This window comes from Colias croceus, chromosome 5 (genome assembly GCF_905220415.1).
Source record: "Colias croceus chromosome 5, ilColCroc2.1".
Lineage (NCBI taxonomy): Eukaryota > Metazoa > Arthropoda > Insecta > Lepidoptera > Pieridae > Colias > Colias croceus.
The window spans coordinates 2,582,581-2,602,594 of record NC_059541.1 but is presented as its reverse complement, the minus strand read 5'-3'; the positions used below and the strand labels follow the sequence as shown (position 1 = coordinate 2,602,594).

Here is a 20,014-nt window from a genome sequence, read left to right as displayed (position 1 = left end):
CAATGGATACAGTAAGGAGGAGAAATAATAATTCAGCACGGCTTAAATATGTATAATTATTTGTTTGGGTTTAATACATAAATATCTCTATAATATTAGGTATTTATTTACCTGCCTATTCCTACAGAAATAGACATCTAACAGATTAAGACATATAGGTCAAAACACACTAAGATTTATCATACATTATAATTATAAAACAATAACACAAAATCCATTCCCCGTTTCCTTCATTGGCAACATCTCTATACGTAACTTGTAGCACGAACCGTGCCATCAATTGCTATCTTAAAACAATTGTCTATCTCAACGTCACGTCCTATACGAACAGTTGTTTCCAATGTTTGCCCGTAAAACTTACTACGTACTACTCGTACGATGTCTTTCCATCTTCGGTGTATTTTACGACGTTTCTTGGATATTAAAGTTCCATACGTTGTGTAAATTGTTCATGTCTACTTGGAACTAATTAAAAACACGCATTGAAATGGAGGTATAAGAGAACTATAATTGAGTTTTGAAGAGCGAAGTTTTGGAAGTGTTGCAGATTTTTGTGAGGCGTATTTTCGTTGGATACATTTTTAGTGTAATTTTAGATAGTGTTGTTTGTGAAATTAAACTTACTTAGGCTGGAATTGGGTACAGATTTTATCTTATTCTAATTGGAACAGCTGGTTTATATTGTTTGTTATGGCAGAGATTATTCTCATTATTATTCCACAAACGAATTGTTTATACAGGGTGGCCCGTTTACAGTGGTCCAAAAATTTTTTTCAGCTTGAGAGCATCATGAGTAATCATTTAAAACAAACTTTAGTTAAGCGAAAACTTATGGTTTAGAAATTGTGAATTTTTTTTTAAATAATCCGAAGTTTCAATGTTTTTGTCACAAAACTACTCTGATATGAAAACTACTGGACCGAATTAAATGAAATTTGGTATAGGTATAGCGCAATAACCTACCTATCGCGCTATAGGCTCATCTTGTGTAAATAATTACACTGCATTTTTTTATTTTAACTTTTTCTGTAGTTTTTTGAATTTCTCGGCAAAATGTCGATTTTTCGAAAAAATCCTGTGAAAAAAAAATGTACCACCAAGGTTTTGCTGGTACTGCTAAAAACTTCCTTAACATAAGGTTATTCTTTACACAAAAAATCATAGTTGTCCTTCGATTGTTACATCTTCAAAAACAATATCATGTGCATTCAACACATGAAAATCGAAAAATTACGAAATTTACCATAATTCAATTTTAATCATTTGGCACGGCCAATTTTTGGTTAAAGAACCATTTATTGCCATAAAAGTCGTTACAAATCAGTATTCACATGGCTATAAAAGTTAAAATGAATGAAATAAAATTTTTACCTGCTAGCCAAGATAACTTTACTTTATTCTAATGTCAATTTATTGAGTTTTTTTTTTTTTGTTATTTAGTTTTTAGGTTTAAATCTTAATGAAAGGTTTGGAGAATCAATAAAACAACATAAATATTAATTAACATATTGTTTATTTTTAACAAAAGGTTTTCGAAATGCCGTCCGCCTTTCGCTAAACATAATCTGCATCTGCGTAAGAAAATTTATTCGCAGCCTATTAAATGGCTGCCGGCTTTCTTTAATGGCTGTTATAGCCACTTGAATTTTCCTCCAATTCTTGCTCCGATGTGCTCTCCCGTGCGTACACAATCTCCTTAATGTATCCCCAAATGAAAAAATCAACGGGGTTCAAGTCGGGTGAACAGGCTGGCCAGTGGATGGTGCCACCGCGACCGATCCTCCTCTCCGGATAGGTATGAACCTATGGTATTAAATGGTATAATACCATAAACTGGTATACAAATATGAATGAATGTATAATGTATAATGAATTTATGGTTATTTATAGGCATAAATTCAAATGGCTATAACAGCCATTAAAGAAAGCCGGCAGCCATTTAATAGGCTGCGAAGAAATTTCTTACGCAGATGCAGATTAGGTATGTTTAGCGAAAGGCGGACGGCATTTCGAAAACCTTTTGTAAAAAATAAACAATATGTTAATTAATATTTATGTTGTTTTATTGATTCTCCAAACCTTTTATTAAGATTTAAACCTAAAAACTAAATAACAAAAAAAAACTCTATAAATTGACATTAGAATAAAGTAAAGTTATCTTGGCTAGCAGGTTAAAATTTTATTTCATTCATTTTAACTTTTATAGCCATGTGAATACTGATTTGTAACGACTTTTATGGCAATAAATGGTTCTTTAACCAAAAATTGGCCGTTCCAAATGATTAAATTGAATTATGGTAAATTTCGTAATTTTTCGATTTTCATGTGTTAATGCACATGATATTGTTTTTGAAGATGTTACAATCGAAGGACAACTATGATTTTTTGTGTAAAGAATAACCTTATGTTAAGGAAGTTTTTAGCAGTACCAGCAAAACCTTGGTGGTACATTTTTTTTTCACAGGATTTTTTCGAAAAATCGACATTTTGCCGAGAAATTCAAAAAACTACAGAAAAAGTTAAAATAAAAAAATGCAGTGTAATTATTTACACAAGATGAGCCTATAGCGCGATAGGTAGGTTATTGCGCTATACCTATACCAAATTTTATTCAATTCGGTGCAGTAGTTTTCATAACAGAGTAGTTTTGTGTCAAAAACATTGAAACTTCGGATTATTTAAAAAAAAAATCATAATTTCTAAACCATAAGTTTTCGCTTAACTAAAGTTTGTTTTAAATGATTACTCATGATGCTCTCAAGCTGAAAAAAATTTTTGGACCACTGAAAACGGGCCACCCTGTATATACTTTTATTGTTTTAATGTATTTAACATTATTTAATAAACGTTTTATAAATTATTATACATAAGTCATTACTAAGTTTAACATATTTATTAACTAATTTACAAGCTAAATTCTAGAAATAATGTTAAAACTTCTCTTTGTTATATTTTGCAACATTGTGCAGATGTTTATGATTCTATAAAATACAATGCCAAGCAAGCTGCTTTCATTCTTTTTCACACATAATTGAATGAACGCAAGAGTATTGCCACTTGCCAGCCATTTTGGAATCAAAGTCTGAAAATAATACGGTAGCGATAATTGCCACGCGTACAGTACAAGAACAGCGCACTCTAATTAGCACGTCAATAGCTCGCAGCGTTCAATGCATTTGCAAAAAATAATGTCCAGGATATTAACTCTGTTATATGCAAGTCTAAGATCCGAACATAAGGCGAAATTCAACGGCGTAATAATAGAATGAGACCAATTTTATAATAAATTTAGTCTATTAAAAAATGTATTAAAAATGGGTTGACTGGGAAAATCCTGGACAGGACATTTTTAATGAATTAAGTAAAAAAAAAAACATTTTTTTTAATTAATTGCAGTATCAAGATAATAAAAAAAATATAATAGATTTAAAGTATGAAACCTACAGTCAATCAGTAATGTGCAGTCATAGTCGTTTTCTAATATTTACCGGGACAAACGGCTAGGTTGGCAGGTATAAACACTAAACAGGTATGTCGGTACCAGTTATTTTCACTTGATAGGATGATGAAAAAAAAATTATGTCAGCACTGTTTTATTACAAAATTGTTTTATTATGTAAGGTGGTGCCTCGGGAGAGGATTGAAACTCTAGGACTGCTGGATGAATACTGTTTATTTTAAATGAAACATGCCTTATTTAATAGATATAAAACTAGGTTACACGTGTATTATACTTGATATTATTATAGTTTAAATTTATTCACTAGGTACATCTCATCTCCACCGCAACAAAAAAAATAAAATAAATATGAACAATTTATTTTATTTTAGCTTACATACTACCACTTATCACTTATGTTAATACAATACAATGTCATAATATTATCATAATTATTTCCATTACAAACTAAATAGAACATAATATTATAAACTCTTAACAAAATTATTAGGTAATTGGTTCAAAATACATTTTTGTTCTGTTTTTATGAATAACATAGTTTTTATTATCTTTAATTATTTCTACATTGGGTGAACATTCCCTTACTACTTTATATGGACCTAAATATATGTTTTGAAACTTATTACCTGTTTCATTTTTTATTAAAATTAAATCATTCGGTTTATAAGTAACCGGATTAATATTACGATCATACTTTTCTTTTCTTTTCAATTTACTAGATATAAGATTTTCTCTCGCCTCTTTTTGTGACGTCTGTATTCTAAATTTGAGTTCTAAAGGATAATTATCAAAATTGTACAAAGGCTCAACTTGTGCAGATTGCAAATTTGATGGTAAATTACATTTTTTACCGAATACCAACTCATAGGGAGTAAACTTGGTCTCTGTATGTACCGCAGTGTTATAGGAAAAACACCAAAATGGAAGCCACGTGCTCCACGCTTCTGGGTGATTTCCTGTCTGTATTCGCAAGTAGTTACCCAAATGTTTGTGCGAATTCTCTAAGGCACCGATACTCTGATGGTGATATGCGGTTGACTGCAGCTTGTTAATATGCAAAAGTTTACAAACCTCTTTCATTGTGTCCGATAAAAACTCCGTACCTCTGTCAGTAGCAATTTCCTTCGGGATACCATACCTGAGAATCCAATTGTTAACAAAGTTCCTAGCTACTTCACTCGACCTTTTTGACGTTAAAGGATAAGCCTCGATATACTTACTCAACTCACATTGTATAGTTAAAATGTATACGTAATTATCGTAATCCCTATCTAACGGCCCTACAATATCTAAATATATTTTTTCCAACGCCGAACTTGCCGTTGAACTTATAGTCATAGGCTCCTTAGTATAGTGTGAGGAATGTTTTTGTTTTTGACATTTGTCACACCTTTTTATAAATTCTACAACATCAGCTTCTAATCTTGGCCAAAAGTAATATTTCTTTATGTTATTTACCATTCGTCTTATGCCAGCATGTCCACTTGTAGGTAATATGTGAAAATCATTTAAAATTACACGCTGATCGTCCTTATTACTTATTCTCTTTGTTCCCCTTAAAATACATATACGTGGTCCGGACCAATTACTTATGTTATCTATCTCATTTATTAACTTTTCCACGAATATATTATTTTTCTCAGTTTTAATGAAGTATACTTCTTTAATATTTATTTTCTTACAAAATATATCTAGCTCTCTCACAAATTCGTCTGGCGATAATTGCGATCGAGAAGCTAAATTAATAAAAATAGTATTCATTGGGGGTACATAACTCAAACATCCCTTCTCATGCGTTATCCCTTTCATTTTACGATATCGATTTAATTCATAAGCGCTTATGAAACGTAACTCCGTGAAATATTTCGGTTTACTATGTATTTCTACAACTTTTGGTTGATCAGGCCAATCGTTCTTAGAAATAATAGCATCCCGTTGTTGTCTAGCCAACTGACCACGCGTCATTACATTCATCACCGTTTGATTCATCTCTTTCAATTCCTCTAAAGTTAAATGCAAACGTGAAAGTGCATCCGCGGCGGAATTATTCTTCCCTTTCAAATATTCAATTATAAAATCGTACTCCTCTAACGTTAATCTAAATTTAATTAAACGACTAGATGGATCTCGCATTCCAAATAAATACATTAGTGGCTTATGATCAGTCTGAATTTTGAATGTCCTTCCATACAAATATGGACGAAAATGCTTTACAGCCCATACGATCGCAAGCAATTCCTTTTCAATAGTCGGATACCTTTTTTCTGCTTTATTAAGACTACGACTAGCATACGCTACAGGTCTACCGTCGCTATTACACAAAACTGCACCTACGCCGTATCCTGATGCATCTGTTTGTAGGATAAATTGATTAGACTCTGAAAAATCAGGATATTGTAATACGGGATGGGATATTAAATTTTGTTTCAATAATTCAAAAGATTTTTGGCATTCTTTATCCCATTTGAAGGTTACATTTTTCCGACACAAACTATTTAACGCATATGCTTTTGTTGCAAAATTAGGAATAAATTTTCTGTAATAGTTCACAAAGGCAACGAATCTTTTGACTTCATCGACTTTAGTGGGAACCGGGTAGTTTTTAACAACCTCTATTTTATCTGAATCTGGTATAACACCCTCTGCTGATACAATATGACCCAAGTAAAGCAGTTCCTTCTGTAAGAAAATACACTTCTGCGGATTTAACTTTAGATTGACTTTTCGTAATCTTTCAAAAATCGACTGTAAATTTTTGATATGACTAGACAAATCCCTACTAAAACAGACTAGATCGTCCTGATACACCAAGCATTTCTCATATGTTAACCCTGTCATCGCCATAGTCATCATGCGCGAAAATGAACTAGGGCTGGTCTTTAAGCCCATAGGCATTCTAGTCATCTGAAACTGTCCGGAACAAAAAGCAGTATACTTGCGACTGTCTGGGTCTAAGCTCACATTATAATAGCCTTGATGTAAATCTAAATGAGAAAAATACATGCAACCGGATAAAGAATCTAAAATTTCCGTTATATTTGGAAGAGGAAATTTATCATCATATATACTGTTATTAAGTTTTCTGTAATCTATAACCAAACGCCACTTTTTGTTTCCACTTTGGTCACATTTCTTTGGCACTAACAAAATTGGACTGGACCATTCACTTTGACATGGTTCAATAATATTTTCTTTTAACATTTGATCAATTTGGTTATTAATTTCATTTTTCAATGCATGAGGCAATCGATAAGGTTTTGAAAAAATTGGCTGAATATCTGGTTTTACTTTAATTGAGTGTTGATAAATATCAGTGGTTGATAATTTGTCTCCTTCCAAATAAAATATATCGGGATACTTAGCACATAAACTTTCTATATTAATTTTTTCTTCTTTATTTAAGTTACTTAAATTCAACTTTGAAAATAACGTTTTAACTCGCGATGCATTTTTCTCAATTTTATCAAAGCTACAAATATAATATTCCTTCAAATTTTGTATATCAAGTTTAATTTCAGACAAAGTTATATCTTTCGAGGTCGAATTCAAAATTCGGACTGGTATTTTACCATCAATCGGATGTACTATCATACTCGCAATAAATACGCCCTCACACAACTCTTTCGTACATACCAAACATTCCTCTGTTAAACTAGTATTAATAAAATGAATCGATTCTGACCTAGCAGGTAACGATAATAAATTACTACACGAGTCTAATAATTGCAAAGATATTTGTTTAGATTCACTAATCCATAGTGACAGATTATTATGTTTCATATCAATGACCGCTCCATACTTTCCTAAAAAGTCCTGCCCTAGAATACCGTGCGACTTACAAGGCAAGGTGTCAAATACATAAAACTTATGACTCATACACTGCCCGTGTATCGTCAACTGTAAACATACATATCCGATAGCCTGTACCTTTCCACCTATCCCATTTATTGTAATATTTTCTTTGTTAATTGGAATGTCAAAATCTAAAACATGTTTATATTTAATAGCTGAAATTGAGGCTCCCGTATCTATAAGCCAATTAAATACGTGACTGTTTTTATAAAATAACTCTATGTAATAACTACTATCGCTAGCTAAAATACTATATGTTTTAGGCACGAAAAAACTCATTTTCAGGTTCTAAATTCTGAGTGGATGAACTCGATTGAGGCTGTGACTCGTCAGTCGCTGCTGTACGAATCTGTCCTCTGAATGGTTTACGACCCCTAAAATAATTATTATTAAAAGTTCTACCTCGATATGGCGCTCTGCCCCGGGGAGCTCCCCGTGGCTGCGATTGAGGCTGCTGGAACCATTGTTTGGTGCTGGTAGGCGGCTGTCGCCAGTTGTTGGTGTTGTTAACGTTGCCTCGCCAACGATTATTATTGTTGTACGCACCTCTTGGAGTATTCTGATGAAAAGGCGGCCTGGAAGTGGTTATAAAGAAACGATTATTACTATGTCTTAGTGTTAACACTTCGGCGGTTGAACTTGAGCCTGAAACGTCCTCGTCGATTGCGGCTTGAATCGCATCTTTCAAATATTCAAATCTCTGAGCCGTAATAATGGTACCAATCCTACGGTTTCTCAATCCGTCGCTAAACTGCCTAATTGCCTGTTTTTCATTTATTGATTTTAAAATATTGAACTTTTCCTCATTGCCTTCGGATTGGGAAATTGTAAGTTCAACGAATAATTCGGATAGGGTTTTTCCGAACGCATCAATAGACGCATCGTTTTGCTTACAATTTAAAAATTGTTTTTGTAAAGCACTTGTAGACTTTTTAGGTAAAAGTAGCATTTTCATATCATTTAAGAGATTGTGAACGCTATCGTATTTTGTCTGTAATTTTAGCCTAGCCGATTGTGACAAACGGCTTTTCAAAACAAAAGATATCAAATGCGACTGTGTCTCATCACTTAGAACCGAACTATAGTATTCAATACCATCGATAAGTTGTCGTAAATTAGACAATTCATCATTCATTACTGGCAATAAGCTCAAAGCTACTTTTAGGTCAAATTTATCCATTGTTGAAAAACTATTACAATTCTCTGAAATTTGACACAATTCAGTAATTTCCGCAAAAAATTTCTTTAAATCCTCACAATATTTTTTAAAAACAATAAGCTCGTCCTCTCCTAAGCTTTGCATAGCCAAACTACCTATGTAATTGTTATACTTTGCAATGACACATTTAGCTTCGCCTAGTTTTGTTTGTAATATTTTACCCTGTCGTCTAGTAGGTCCTATTTTAATTAAATATGTTCTAATAGCTAGCAAATCATCACATAATTTCTTTAAAAATATTGCCATAGAGTTTAACAGTACATAATATAATTAATGAGAAAAAAAAATATATATTTAACATACCTGAATATAATTGAAGGCCTCGATTCTCAGCATATTTTAACAATAACTGTAAAATTTATTATAGAATACAAGTATACACATTACTTATACTAAGTTAGAATAATATTTTTAATTAGATTATAATTTTCTTTTATATTTAGGTTACATGTTAAGTTACATTTTTAATACCTTTTCGATAACATACACATTTTTTTTTATTATTTATATATAGTAACTGTAATAAATTATACTATACGCTTAAAGTCCGCTAAATAATATAATGTCCATCAATTCTGCTGAATTTTCACGAAAACACTTAAGTACACTCTCACATTACACTTATTATTGGCTTTTTTTTTATCACTCACATCACTACACTTCGTTCTCGTTCTCGCCGATTTTCAAGTCGGGGTACGCCTGCACCTGGCGCCGTCGGAACGAAAACCGACGCTCCCTGCTGCTATTCGCGACCTCCTGTCGTATCCACCTTAAGTGGCATTTTCTGTATATTTTGAATACTCCATACCCAAAGTCAAACAGATTACGATTATATATAACAATATATTTGATGTCTTCAAATAGTCTCGAAACTGGTCAACTGGCGCACTATTCGTGCCCCCTGCAGAATTTTTTTGTTATAACTATGTAGTCTTCCTTGGACTGCTGCTTTCCCATTTTTTGTAGCTCACACTTGCGTTGCCTCCAAAAGATTTTAATATATTCATTTTTAATAATTTAATTTACTCGGGCCGAGAACACATAGTTTACCTTAAATGTAAATCGGCGACGCGGCGGCCGGTGTCAAAATACACGCGCGCGTGCACAAACTTTAGGCAGGGTCGCCATGTAAGGTGGTGCCTCGGGAGAGGATTGAAACTCTAGGACTGCTGGATGAATACTGTTTATTTTAAATGAAACATGCCTTATTTAATAGATATAAAACTAGGTTACACGTGTATTATACTTGATATTATTATAGTTTAAATTTATTCACTAGGTACATCTCAATTATCTCGAAACTGCAATTAATAAAAAATTAAAATAAATGTTTTTTTTTAATTCATTAAAAATGTCCTGTCCAGGATTTTCCAAGTCAACCCATTTTTAATACATTTTTTAATATACTAAATTAATTATAAAATTGGTCTCATTCTATTATCACGCCATTGAATTTCGCCTTATGTTCGGATCTTAGACCATTAGGAATAAGTGCATCACAACTAAATATCGTCAGTGGTTAAATCCCTTGATAAGACTTCTTCTATTTTATATTTTTCAACATTGTGCAGATGTTTTAGATGACGCAATGCGAAATTGCTTCATTCGTTTGCGAAGTAGCCAAAAGTAAAAATATAATCGAATTAACGCAGACGAAGTGCCAGTTCAGCCATTTTAGAATTGAAGTCTGAAAATAATGCGGCTGCGACATTTGCCCCGCGTTCAATACAAGAATAACTCACAGCAATTAGCACATCAATAGCTCAGCTACGTTCCAAGCATTTGCAAAGAATAATGTCCAGAATAGGTACTTCTAGTTCTATGCAAGTCTCAGAAATCAGGGCACCGCTAAAAATCGTTTAATACAATAATAGCTCACAGATCAGCACGTCAATAGCTTAGCTACGTTCAAAGCATTTGCAAATAATGTCCAAGATACTTCTAGTTCTATGCAGCCAGGAATCAGTGCATCGCCGCTAAATATGGTTCAATACAAGAATAACTCACAGCAAAGAATAATATGAACATTATCCTGGAGGATACCACTCACTCAGCTCTATGCAAGTCTTAGGAATCAGTGCACCTCTAAATATCGTCAGCGGTTAAATCCTTTGATATATTGACTCGTTATTCGCGCCATCTTCTTGGGGGACCGGGATTGTTAATCGGACCATTTGTCACAATCGCGCTCCGTATTCACTGAGAAAGAACGATCGAAATTACGCGAACGATTTCACAGGAGTCTACGACTGATTTTGGGTATTACCATGCAATTTTAGAAATGTTTGCAGTAATTAAGCAATGATAAAATATGTGTAATTTATTGAAATATAATATGAAACACTGAAAAATACTAATTTACAGTAAACACTAAAACAGAACAGATTGCTAAAAATCCGTTTAAAACTTTAAATCTTTCGTGCACCAGTAACTGATAAAAATACTAAGTCGTACAATACAGGTGTTCTGATAAAATTTATTGTTGCTTAATTATATCATTACTAGCTTTCCACCCGCAGCTTCGCCCGCGCAGTTAAAGAAAAACCCGCATAGTTCCCGTTCCCGTGGGATTTCTGGGATAAAACCTATCCTATTTCCCGGGGTAAAAAGTAGCCTATGTCCTTTCTCGGGTATCAAAATATCTCTATACCAAATTTCATGCAAATTGGTTCAGTAGTTAAGGCGTGATTGAGTAACAGACAGACAGACAGACAGAGTTACTTTCGCATTTATAATATTAGTATGGATGTTGCTTAATTATATCATTATATATTTTCCCTAGAAACAATATGTCGAATTAATCTTCATGGTTTTTGGTTATAAATTCATTTATTCGCGTTGTAGCAAAAATGCCTTCATTATAAAATAATATTATATCCCAAAATCTGAAATATAAATTAAGCAAATTTAATGAAAATTGATTTTACAGACTTCAAACGTGTAATTTTAAAACCGCATAAGTAACATAAATCAGATTTTTCATACGAGAAGTGTTCCAGAGCACTTCAATTATTTTAATAGGAGTTACATAGGAGAAGTGTGAAATGGAAATATCTGTTCATTTCATATTTATTTCGTCACAAAACTTCATTCTTTTGCAACTTTTGCCAAAATAAATCACAAGCTGAACAATTTGTTAACAGAAAAAATTACGTGAAATTCATAAACAAACAGTATTTGTATAAAATTACAATACTCATTTACGTGATTTATGGTACACGCTACATCAAATATTGCACGAAAACATGCATATAATTACGTACCCAGACCCTAGTTACAGTACATCGTTAGAATAAAACAAACTCTGCTCCCACTAATTGGACTCGGTCTAGCATTTTTTCTAGCGCTAATTCAAACTGCTTCAAAATACCTTTCGGGCTTAGATTGATAATTGGAGTTGCTCAGTTTCTTTTGACGTGGCATTTTTAAATAACACTATCGTACCGTTCTATAGTTTCCGGTTTCTTTGAGGAAATATGCATGTTGCAATGTAGAATTGAATGCTAGAGTATACATTCCAGGGAACAAGCATGTATCTCGATATCCTTATGTAATCTGTATACAGGTACTACTGAATACAAGTGAAAAATAAAAATCAGTTCTTGTATTATACTTACGAAAATATACAATATTATACATGTTGTATTAATATTGCAAATAAGCGATGATATTTATGAAAAATGAATAATTGATTTGATTTATAAGTTTGTATTAAATGAGTGTTTGTAGGCGTAATCGCTATGAGTTAATCGCAATTAATAAGTTTGATTATTTAGCTAAACATTAAAAAAATACCTTTTGATATAACTCAATATCTAATCAAAACCACTGAAAAATAAAATGTACATTTTTTTTTCACCAAAAACAATAAGTGAAAAACTCTGTACCTACCAGTTTTATGTTATCTCAACAGCTCCACAGAGACTCATACTAGACTCCACATAGACTTTTTCTCATACCAATTATATAGGAAATTACAAAAATCCACCGGCTAGTGTAGTAACCATAATTTGAGGTCAACTCCGATTATCAAGCGATCTGTGACCGCGGCCGAGCGTTAGGAGACTCTAGTGAGCAATTTGGCAACGTTATCTATTCTGCGCTGTGAATCCAGTTCAAACTAGATATGGGTTATATGTTGCTCTTATAATTTATAAACTTAATAGATATGCCCGTTTTAACAGGGGAGTTTAAAAGTGTGGTATAATATGGTATGTTAATAAGGGTTATTTTTGAACGGACATTTGAGTTGAGGTTTGCGGTACCAAAACGTAATAATATAAATCCTCATTTGTAGACTATAGCAGTTACGGTAAAGGTACGTCAAGCTGTAACGAAGTGTCTTTCATATGTTTCAGTTTGAAAAACTTATCAATGATCAGACCTACTGAGTAACTAGTATCGATTTTTAGGGTTCCGTAGCCAAAATGGCAAAAACGGAACCCTTATAGTTTCGTCATGTCCGTCTGTCCGTCTGTCCGTCTGTCCGTCTGTCACAGCCGATTTACTCGGAAACTATAAGTACTACAGTGATGAAATTTGATGGGAATATGTGTTGTATGAACCGCTACAAAAATATGACACTAAATAGTAAAAAAAAGAATTGGGGGTGGGGCCCCCCATACATGTAACTGAGGGATGAAATTTTTTTTTTCGATGTACATACCCGTGTGGGGTATCAATGGAAAGGTCTTTTAAAATGATATAAAGTTTTCTAAAAAACATTTTTCTTAAAGTGAACGGTTTTTGAGATATCAGCTCTCAAAGTCGTAAAAAGTATGTCCCCCCCCCTCTATTTTTATAACTACGGGGTATAAAATTCTAAAAAAAATAGAGGTGATGCATGCTAATTAACTCTTTCAACGATTTTTGGTTTGATCAAAGTATCTCTTATAGTTTTTGAGATAGGTTGATTTAACTGTAAATAATAAGTTTATTATATTTGCTGCTACGGAACCCTTTGTGCGCGAGCCCGACTCGCACTTGGCCGGTTTTTGGATAAATGTGTTTAAAATTGAGCCAATTTTTTCACCCGGAAATATCAAAATGACTTAAATAATAATAAAATAATGATACTACCTACATGATTAGCAATTCTCTACAATACTTAATGAATTTCATTTAATAACTTATAATGACCTATTTCATCAATTCTGTTTGTTTGGAAGAGATCACTGCTAAATATTACTATCTGATAAATTAGATAGCTATATGATAAATTGTAACAATCTGTTTATGTTTTAGATAAATAGGCTTGTTAAGGATCTTCAATATTCAAAATAGATACAAAAAAACCCTGAGAAAATTATCTCTATCTCCTCTTAAATAAGCTAAATGTCTAGAGGTTTTTAAAGGAGGAACATTAATAAGCCGACGGGGATAAATGTCGTTAGCTCCAAAGGATCCGGGAACAAACAATTTTGCTGTTTGTCACACAAATTGCCTTGGCCGCGTCTCCAATATTGTTAGCGTAGTTGATCTTACTCTTTGTTACAGAATTGTAATATATTTATTGTGTGAAGTGAAATTTATACTTAACTAGCTTTCCGCCCGCGGTTCGCCCGCTTTGTCTGAAACATAACAAATTATATACTGAAACCTTTCTCTTGAATCACTCTATCTATTTAAAAAAATCCTCATCAAAATCCGTTGTGTAGTTTTAAAGATTTAAGCATACAAAGGGATATAAGGACAGAGAAAGCGACTTTGTTTTATACATGTAGTGATCATACTGAGAAAGCGACTTTGTTTTATACATGTACTTCATACTTTGAATATCGGCGCCATAGTGACAGTTTACTGTCGCGTTCCGTACGGTGAGTGAGGGGTCCGGAGGCCCACATCCCTTCCCATCCCCTACCCATCCTCTCCTTCCCTATCCTCATTCCCACCCATCCTCGCCCTTCTCCCTAAATCCTTCCAAATCCCTTTGAGGATAGCAACACATCCACTTCCCAGTGGAGTGGATGCTTATGGGCGGCGTGTATCGCTTAACACCAGGCGACGCGTCTGCTCGGTTGCTATCCTATAGCATAAAAAAAAAAAAAAAAAAATACTAGCTGTACCCATCAGACAGACGTACCTGTAGCCGTGAAGTTTAAGTAGACGTTAAGATTTCAGTTATTTTTATTTTAGCACACATTGTACAGTTGTGCACGCGTGATGCCGATACCCAGGGAAATAGGGATTCATTATTATAATATGTAATATTGTATAGAGTGATAGATAGAGATTATAAAATTGAAGATATAGATTTATAATGTGTTTGTTCAAGCAAGCTATTCACCAGAACTATTGGTACGAATTGAATGAATGAATGAATGAATGAATACTTTATTTGCACCAGTAACAAAATAATAACAAAAAACACAGAAAATAGAAAAAAAGTACAAAAAGGCGGCCTTATCGCTAATACAGCGATCTCTTCCAGGCAACCTTAGGTCAAGGATCATGAGAATTACGTAATATATTGAGGTCGATGGTGCACAACACAATTTATAATAAAATTATACATATATACACATAAGAATATACCTACTATACATAGTTAAATAAATGAGTATACTACATATTAAAATAATATACATATACACACAAACACAACAAAAGAATTGATTTTTTTATTTTTGATGAATAGCCAATTTATTGAGGAAGGCTATAGGCTATACCTATAACCAAATACGAGTGTAACAATTAAAAATATTGCAAAAGAAGGTGAAAATATTTCGTTTAAGAGCAGAGGATATTGCGAGTTAAATAATGTAGTTTTGCAGTAATTTTCTTTATTACATTTTGTTACATTACACAAAATGACAATCATTCAAACATTATAACGGTGAAACACTGGTAATAAGGTAGTATTTATTCTAGTAATGGTAGCTTGAAGTCTGGCTTGTACTTAAGTAAAAAGTAATAATAGATATTTCACGCCATAATTTATGCGTGTGTCAAAATTCAAATAATAGCCTACAGCAGTTTTTTTGTGTTACATCATAAATATTCCTATATATTATGGTTAATAATACGTTTGAATTTTTTCTATTATAATTTGTTACCAAATTATATGTGAGTTTTTTCCACTATTAGCTATGCCGCGCGGTTTCACCCGCGTAGCTCCGCTCCTGTTGGTCTTAGCGTAAGAATTTTTAAAATCGGTCCAGTAGTTTATGAGCCTAATTTATTACCAGACTATATTAAATATTACTTAGATAAAAATGTTTAGACTTATGTACAAAAAGTTTTTTTTTTTTCAGTTTGTTCTTTGTCTACCGCAAACATTTCTGATGAAATTTTCGCATCCGAAAATCAGGACAAAAATATTAAATTAACTCAATGTTCAGAAATTAAAGATTTTAACGGATTTTAAACGCAATTTATTGATTATATTCTTTACAGCCAGTGTGCGAAACGTCGGGATAATAATATAATGAATAAATCGCGTTTAAAATCCGTTAAAATCTTTAATTTCTAAATCTATAATACTGGCGTAAAATCAAACTCTACAAAATACTTCAATTAAAATGTACCTACTACCTTTTATTTAATGCTTTAAAGATCTCGAATTTCCTTTAAAATCACGGAAAATGCCCGGAATCATTTTGCGTTTATTATGACAAAATAAACTACATCAAAGCAATTTGATGAAATTAATTAATTAAATCAGCGAGATAGATTTACAAAAAAGGTGAGCGTGACATTTAAATGAAATTTCAAAGCTCATGCAATTACTGTTTTGTAAAAATTTTAAAAGCTTTTCCCTATAGTGGTTGATATTGTATATAGAACTATTATTACGGTGTTTAACCACGTTGACACGCATACATTAGCTGAGTATTATATTATTACCTGGTATGATACCGGGTTATAATATTATTGGTATCTTTATTTATTTATTTATTTAATAAAAATATCACTTGCCGTTACAGGTCATTCCCAATGCGACAAAGATACAATTTTATTACCAAATAAACTTAACTAACTTAAAAAAAACTAAATACTTAGATATTATTATACATACATAAATTAATAAAGAAATAGATTCTAAAAATTACAAATCAACTGTAACACCACCCTTGCGAACTCACTCATTGGGCTATGAAATAAGTCCGCCCTTTCATGCGCTTCATTTATGATGCGGATGACTCGTATCATTGGTGCCTTCGCAAGAAGGCCAGTTCGTGCTGTGGGCACCAGCAACAGCGGCGAGCGGCGCCGTCTCCACGCGAATCTGGTGGGAACGCAGAAACTCACACACTCAAGCAGCCCTGAGTTCTGCTCCCCACCACGAAGAAGACCTATAATATAAACGGCAAGCGAAAAGTCTCGCCGTACACTCAATTGATTGTACCCCACCATACCCAATACAAATAAGGTAGGGTACATCAACGGATAAAAAGGATATACCCCGTACAATTTTAAATATAAGTGTCTCATGAATTTATTTTGGACCCGCTCCAACATTAATTTATATTTGTTCTCATGAGGAGCCCAAATTGCTATCTATATTATTTATGCAAAACTATTTTGATAAACTTGAGTACGGACTGATTAGATCTGCTAAGTTTTCTATTGAATGTATGTTGAGATCATTGTTGAATTAAGCAGTTACTGCTTTAAGACATAGGTACATTCAAGAATATTTTTTCAAGATAAAACAACTTTTTAAAAATATTATTTTATTAGTTTAATTTTTTTTTACCCACACATTAATTACAATAAATAAGTAAAAATACAGTTTTATTTATCTTACAAAAATTTACTTCTTTACCCTCGTGTTCTCACCTTCATATAACTATTTTCCCAATTATTGTAATACACAAACTATTCCGATTCTCATACAGATTTCCCTTCCAGGTCTACGACCAGGCCCGAGTGTCAGAGCGGAGTCTCTAGACTCAGTTAACCTGTCAGCAGTGGCCGGTGGTGACGCGACACTCCCCTGCGACACTCGGTCACCGCAGCCTCCTGACGCGTTGCTCCTCGTCGTCTGGTATAAAGATGACGTGCCTATATACAGGTAAATGTATAATCTATACTAATATTATAAAGCTGAAGAGTTTGTTTGTTTGAATACGCTAATCTCAGGAACTGCTGGTCCGATTTGAAAAATTGTTTCAGTGTTAGATAGCCCATTAATAGTGGAAGGCCAACAGGAGAGGAGCCATGCGGGTGAAACCGCGGTGCGCAGCTAGTGTTTTATATCAGCTTTAAAAGACTGTGCTTCCACTAGTTGTGTGGTATAAAACTGATGTATAGGTAAATGTTGTTTTGTAGCTTTAGCCAGATAAACGCTATATAATCTTAAAAAAACATTGTGATTCTGGTTGTGTGGTTTAAATATGATGTGGTAATATACAAGTAAATAAACCTCACTATCACTCAAAACTCATTAGGCATACCAATACAGGTTTAATCAGCTTTAAAATAGCGCCCTATGACTTTTCGTAGCGTAAAAAGATGACGTGCCTATAATATACAGGAAAATGCTGTGCTACAGCTTTGAGATGACATACCTACATAGAAGTAAATGTAATGACTCGTTTGTTATGTTATATCAGCTTTAAAAGACGATGGTTTCACTGCTCGTGTGGTATAATGATGATGTGCCAATATATGGGTAAATGTTACAAGTCAATTCCAATAGTATGGCGACTTAAGTCAGCTTCAAAAGACCATACTTTGACTCGTCGTGTAATAAATATATATAAAGATGATCAAAAGGATTGTTATTCAGACTTATAGAAATATAATACCTCAAACAGTGAATCTAGATCATCCGCCAAAAAATACAGTTCATTGTTGTACAGAGATTTAAACTAAAGAAAAAATCAATACCCGCAACCTACTTTTCATCATTACTGTTTATTTCTTTCAATGTACTTTGGAGTGAAAATTAACGTCATATTTCATAACAAAAGTTAATTAAAATATTAGATTCTATAATTTTGTAAGTAGAGAACGTTTTTGTGAGAGTTTCGCTTGAAATTATTTGTACTGTTTTTGTAGTGGTTTGAGACCTTATGATATATGCAGCATTTATTAGCAACTTCTAGTTACAAATTTAATCTTATTTGTTTTGTAATATTAATTAATTGGCAATGTTCTTGTATGTTGTGTTGCCATCATTTGTGATACATAATTTTATTAAATAAACCTTGCTTTGTGGCAGCTGCTAATTTAAAATGACTCAACTCTTTTCAAAAGCTCAGATTTAGATAATTAATACGAATGTGTTTACTCAACTGACTTGTCCAATGTTAAATGTCCATAGCAATTAGGTACTAATTTGGCGCATAGACCTTTTTATTGTATTTTATTTTTAGGGAAAAAAAATATCTAATAACCTTAATAAATAATTGCAAGAAAATGCAAACAATAATTATTTAACATTACGTAGTGGATAATAGAAGACAATAAAGAAGAATCAACCTAAATTTAAACTCAGATTTATATGCGTAGTATATTATATTAAGATTTGAACAATTTTAACGCGCTACATTTTGTGGGCCAAATACCATCTTTGTACAGACGCGACGAGTGTAAGCCTCTTAAGATCCCTTTTATCCTTTAGGATAAACCCTTACCTATATCAAAATAGCAAAACAAAGTTTTACTACATTCGCTTTGATATCTTGGAAATAAATATTACGTAAATAATGGTGGGAATAAGATATCTATGTAAACAAATAGCACGTTAAATTCAATGAAATATAAAATTAGATAATCGTTGATGATGATATTCTGCGAATTTTAATAATAATTTAAAGTGCTTATTACAACCTCATATTAAACAATTTTAAGAAGATTTGTTTAATGTGATATCTATACTAATATTATAAAGAGGAAAGGTTTGTAATTATGTTTGTATACGTATGGTTTTCACGCATAAACTACTAGACCGATTTCAAAAATTCTTTCACCATTAGAAAGCTGAGTTGAGTATTTCTTTGAAAACGCGGGCGAGGCCGCAGGCCGAAAGCTAGTTTTATATAAACGTACAGAAGATGCTCGAAAACGATAGCATTACTTACACTTCAAATTCTTTACAATATACAGAACAATGGATTCAATTCTACGGATTAATATTACTAGAGCTCTTACATAATATAAGGGTATATCGTTTTCCCGATGGTCTAGAGTCTTGCATTTCAAAGGAATAAAAACTCATTTTCCTAATAAGGATAAAGAGAACCTCCACCTGCTGTTTTATTTCTCACATTTAAATCAAAAAGTCTTATTCTGTGTTACAGTGAAATGTAAACCATGTTGAAGCTACTTAGGGTCCGTTTTACAAGCGACGCCCGTTCGGAGGTTTTAGGCTTACATAAACGAGATTACTCTACTAAGTGGGCCAATCGTCAAATTTGTAGTCGTACTTTAAACCGTCTTTATTAAAACCTCAATGGTAGGTTTTCAGAATTCTGTACAGGAGAAACTGGTGCGTGCATTTGCGTCTGAGTAGAACATTTTAATTAGCTTGTATG

The 20,014-nt window shown here is 32.9% G+C and overlaps 1 protein-coding gene across 1 annotated transcript in view; it reads left to right on the top strand.

The window, feature by feature from the left end:
- Window positions 1–20,014, top strand: part of LOC123691572 (hemicentin-2-like) — a 168,002-nt gene that overhangs the window by 83,972 nt on the left and 64,016 nt on the right. Inside the window, exon 3 of the mRNA XM_045636008.1 lies at window positions 17,385–17,547. Coding sequence (XP_045491964.1) covers window positions 17,385–17,547 — 163 coding nt within the window. The remainder of the gene's footprint in view (window positions 1–17,384; window positions 17,548–20,014) is intronic.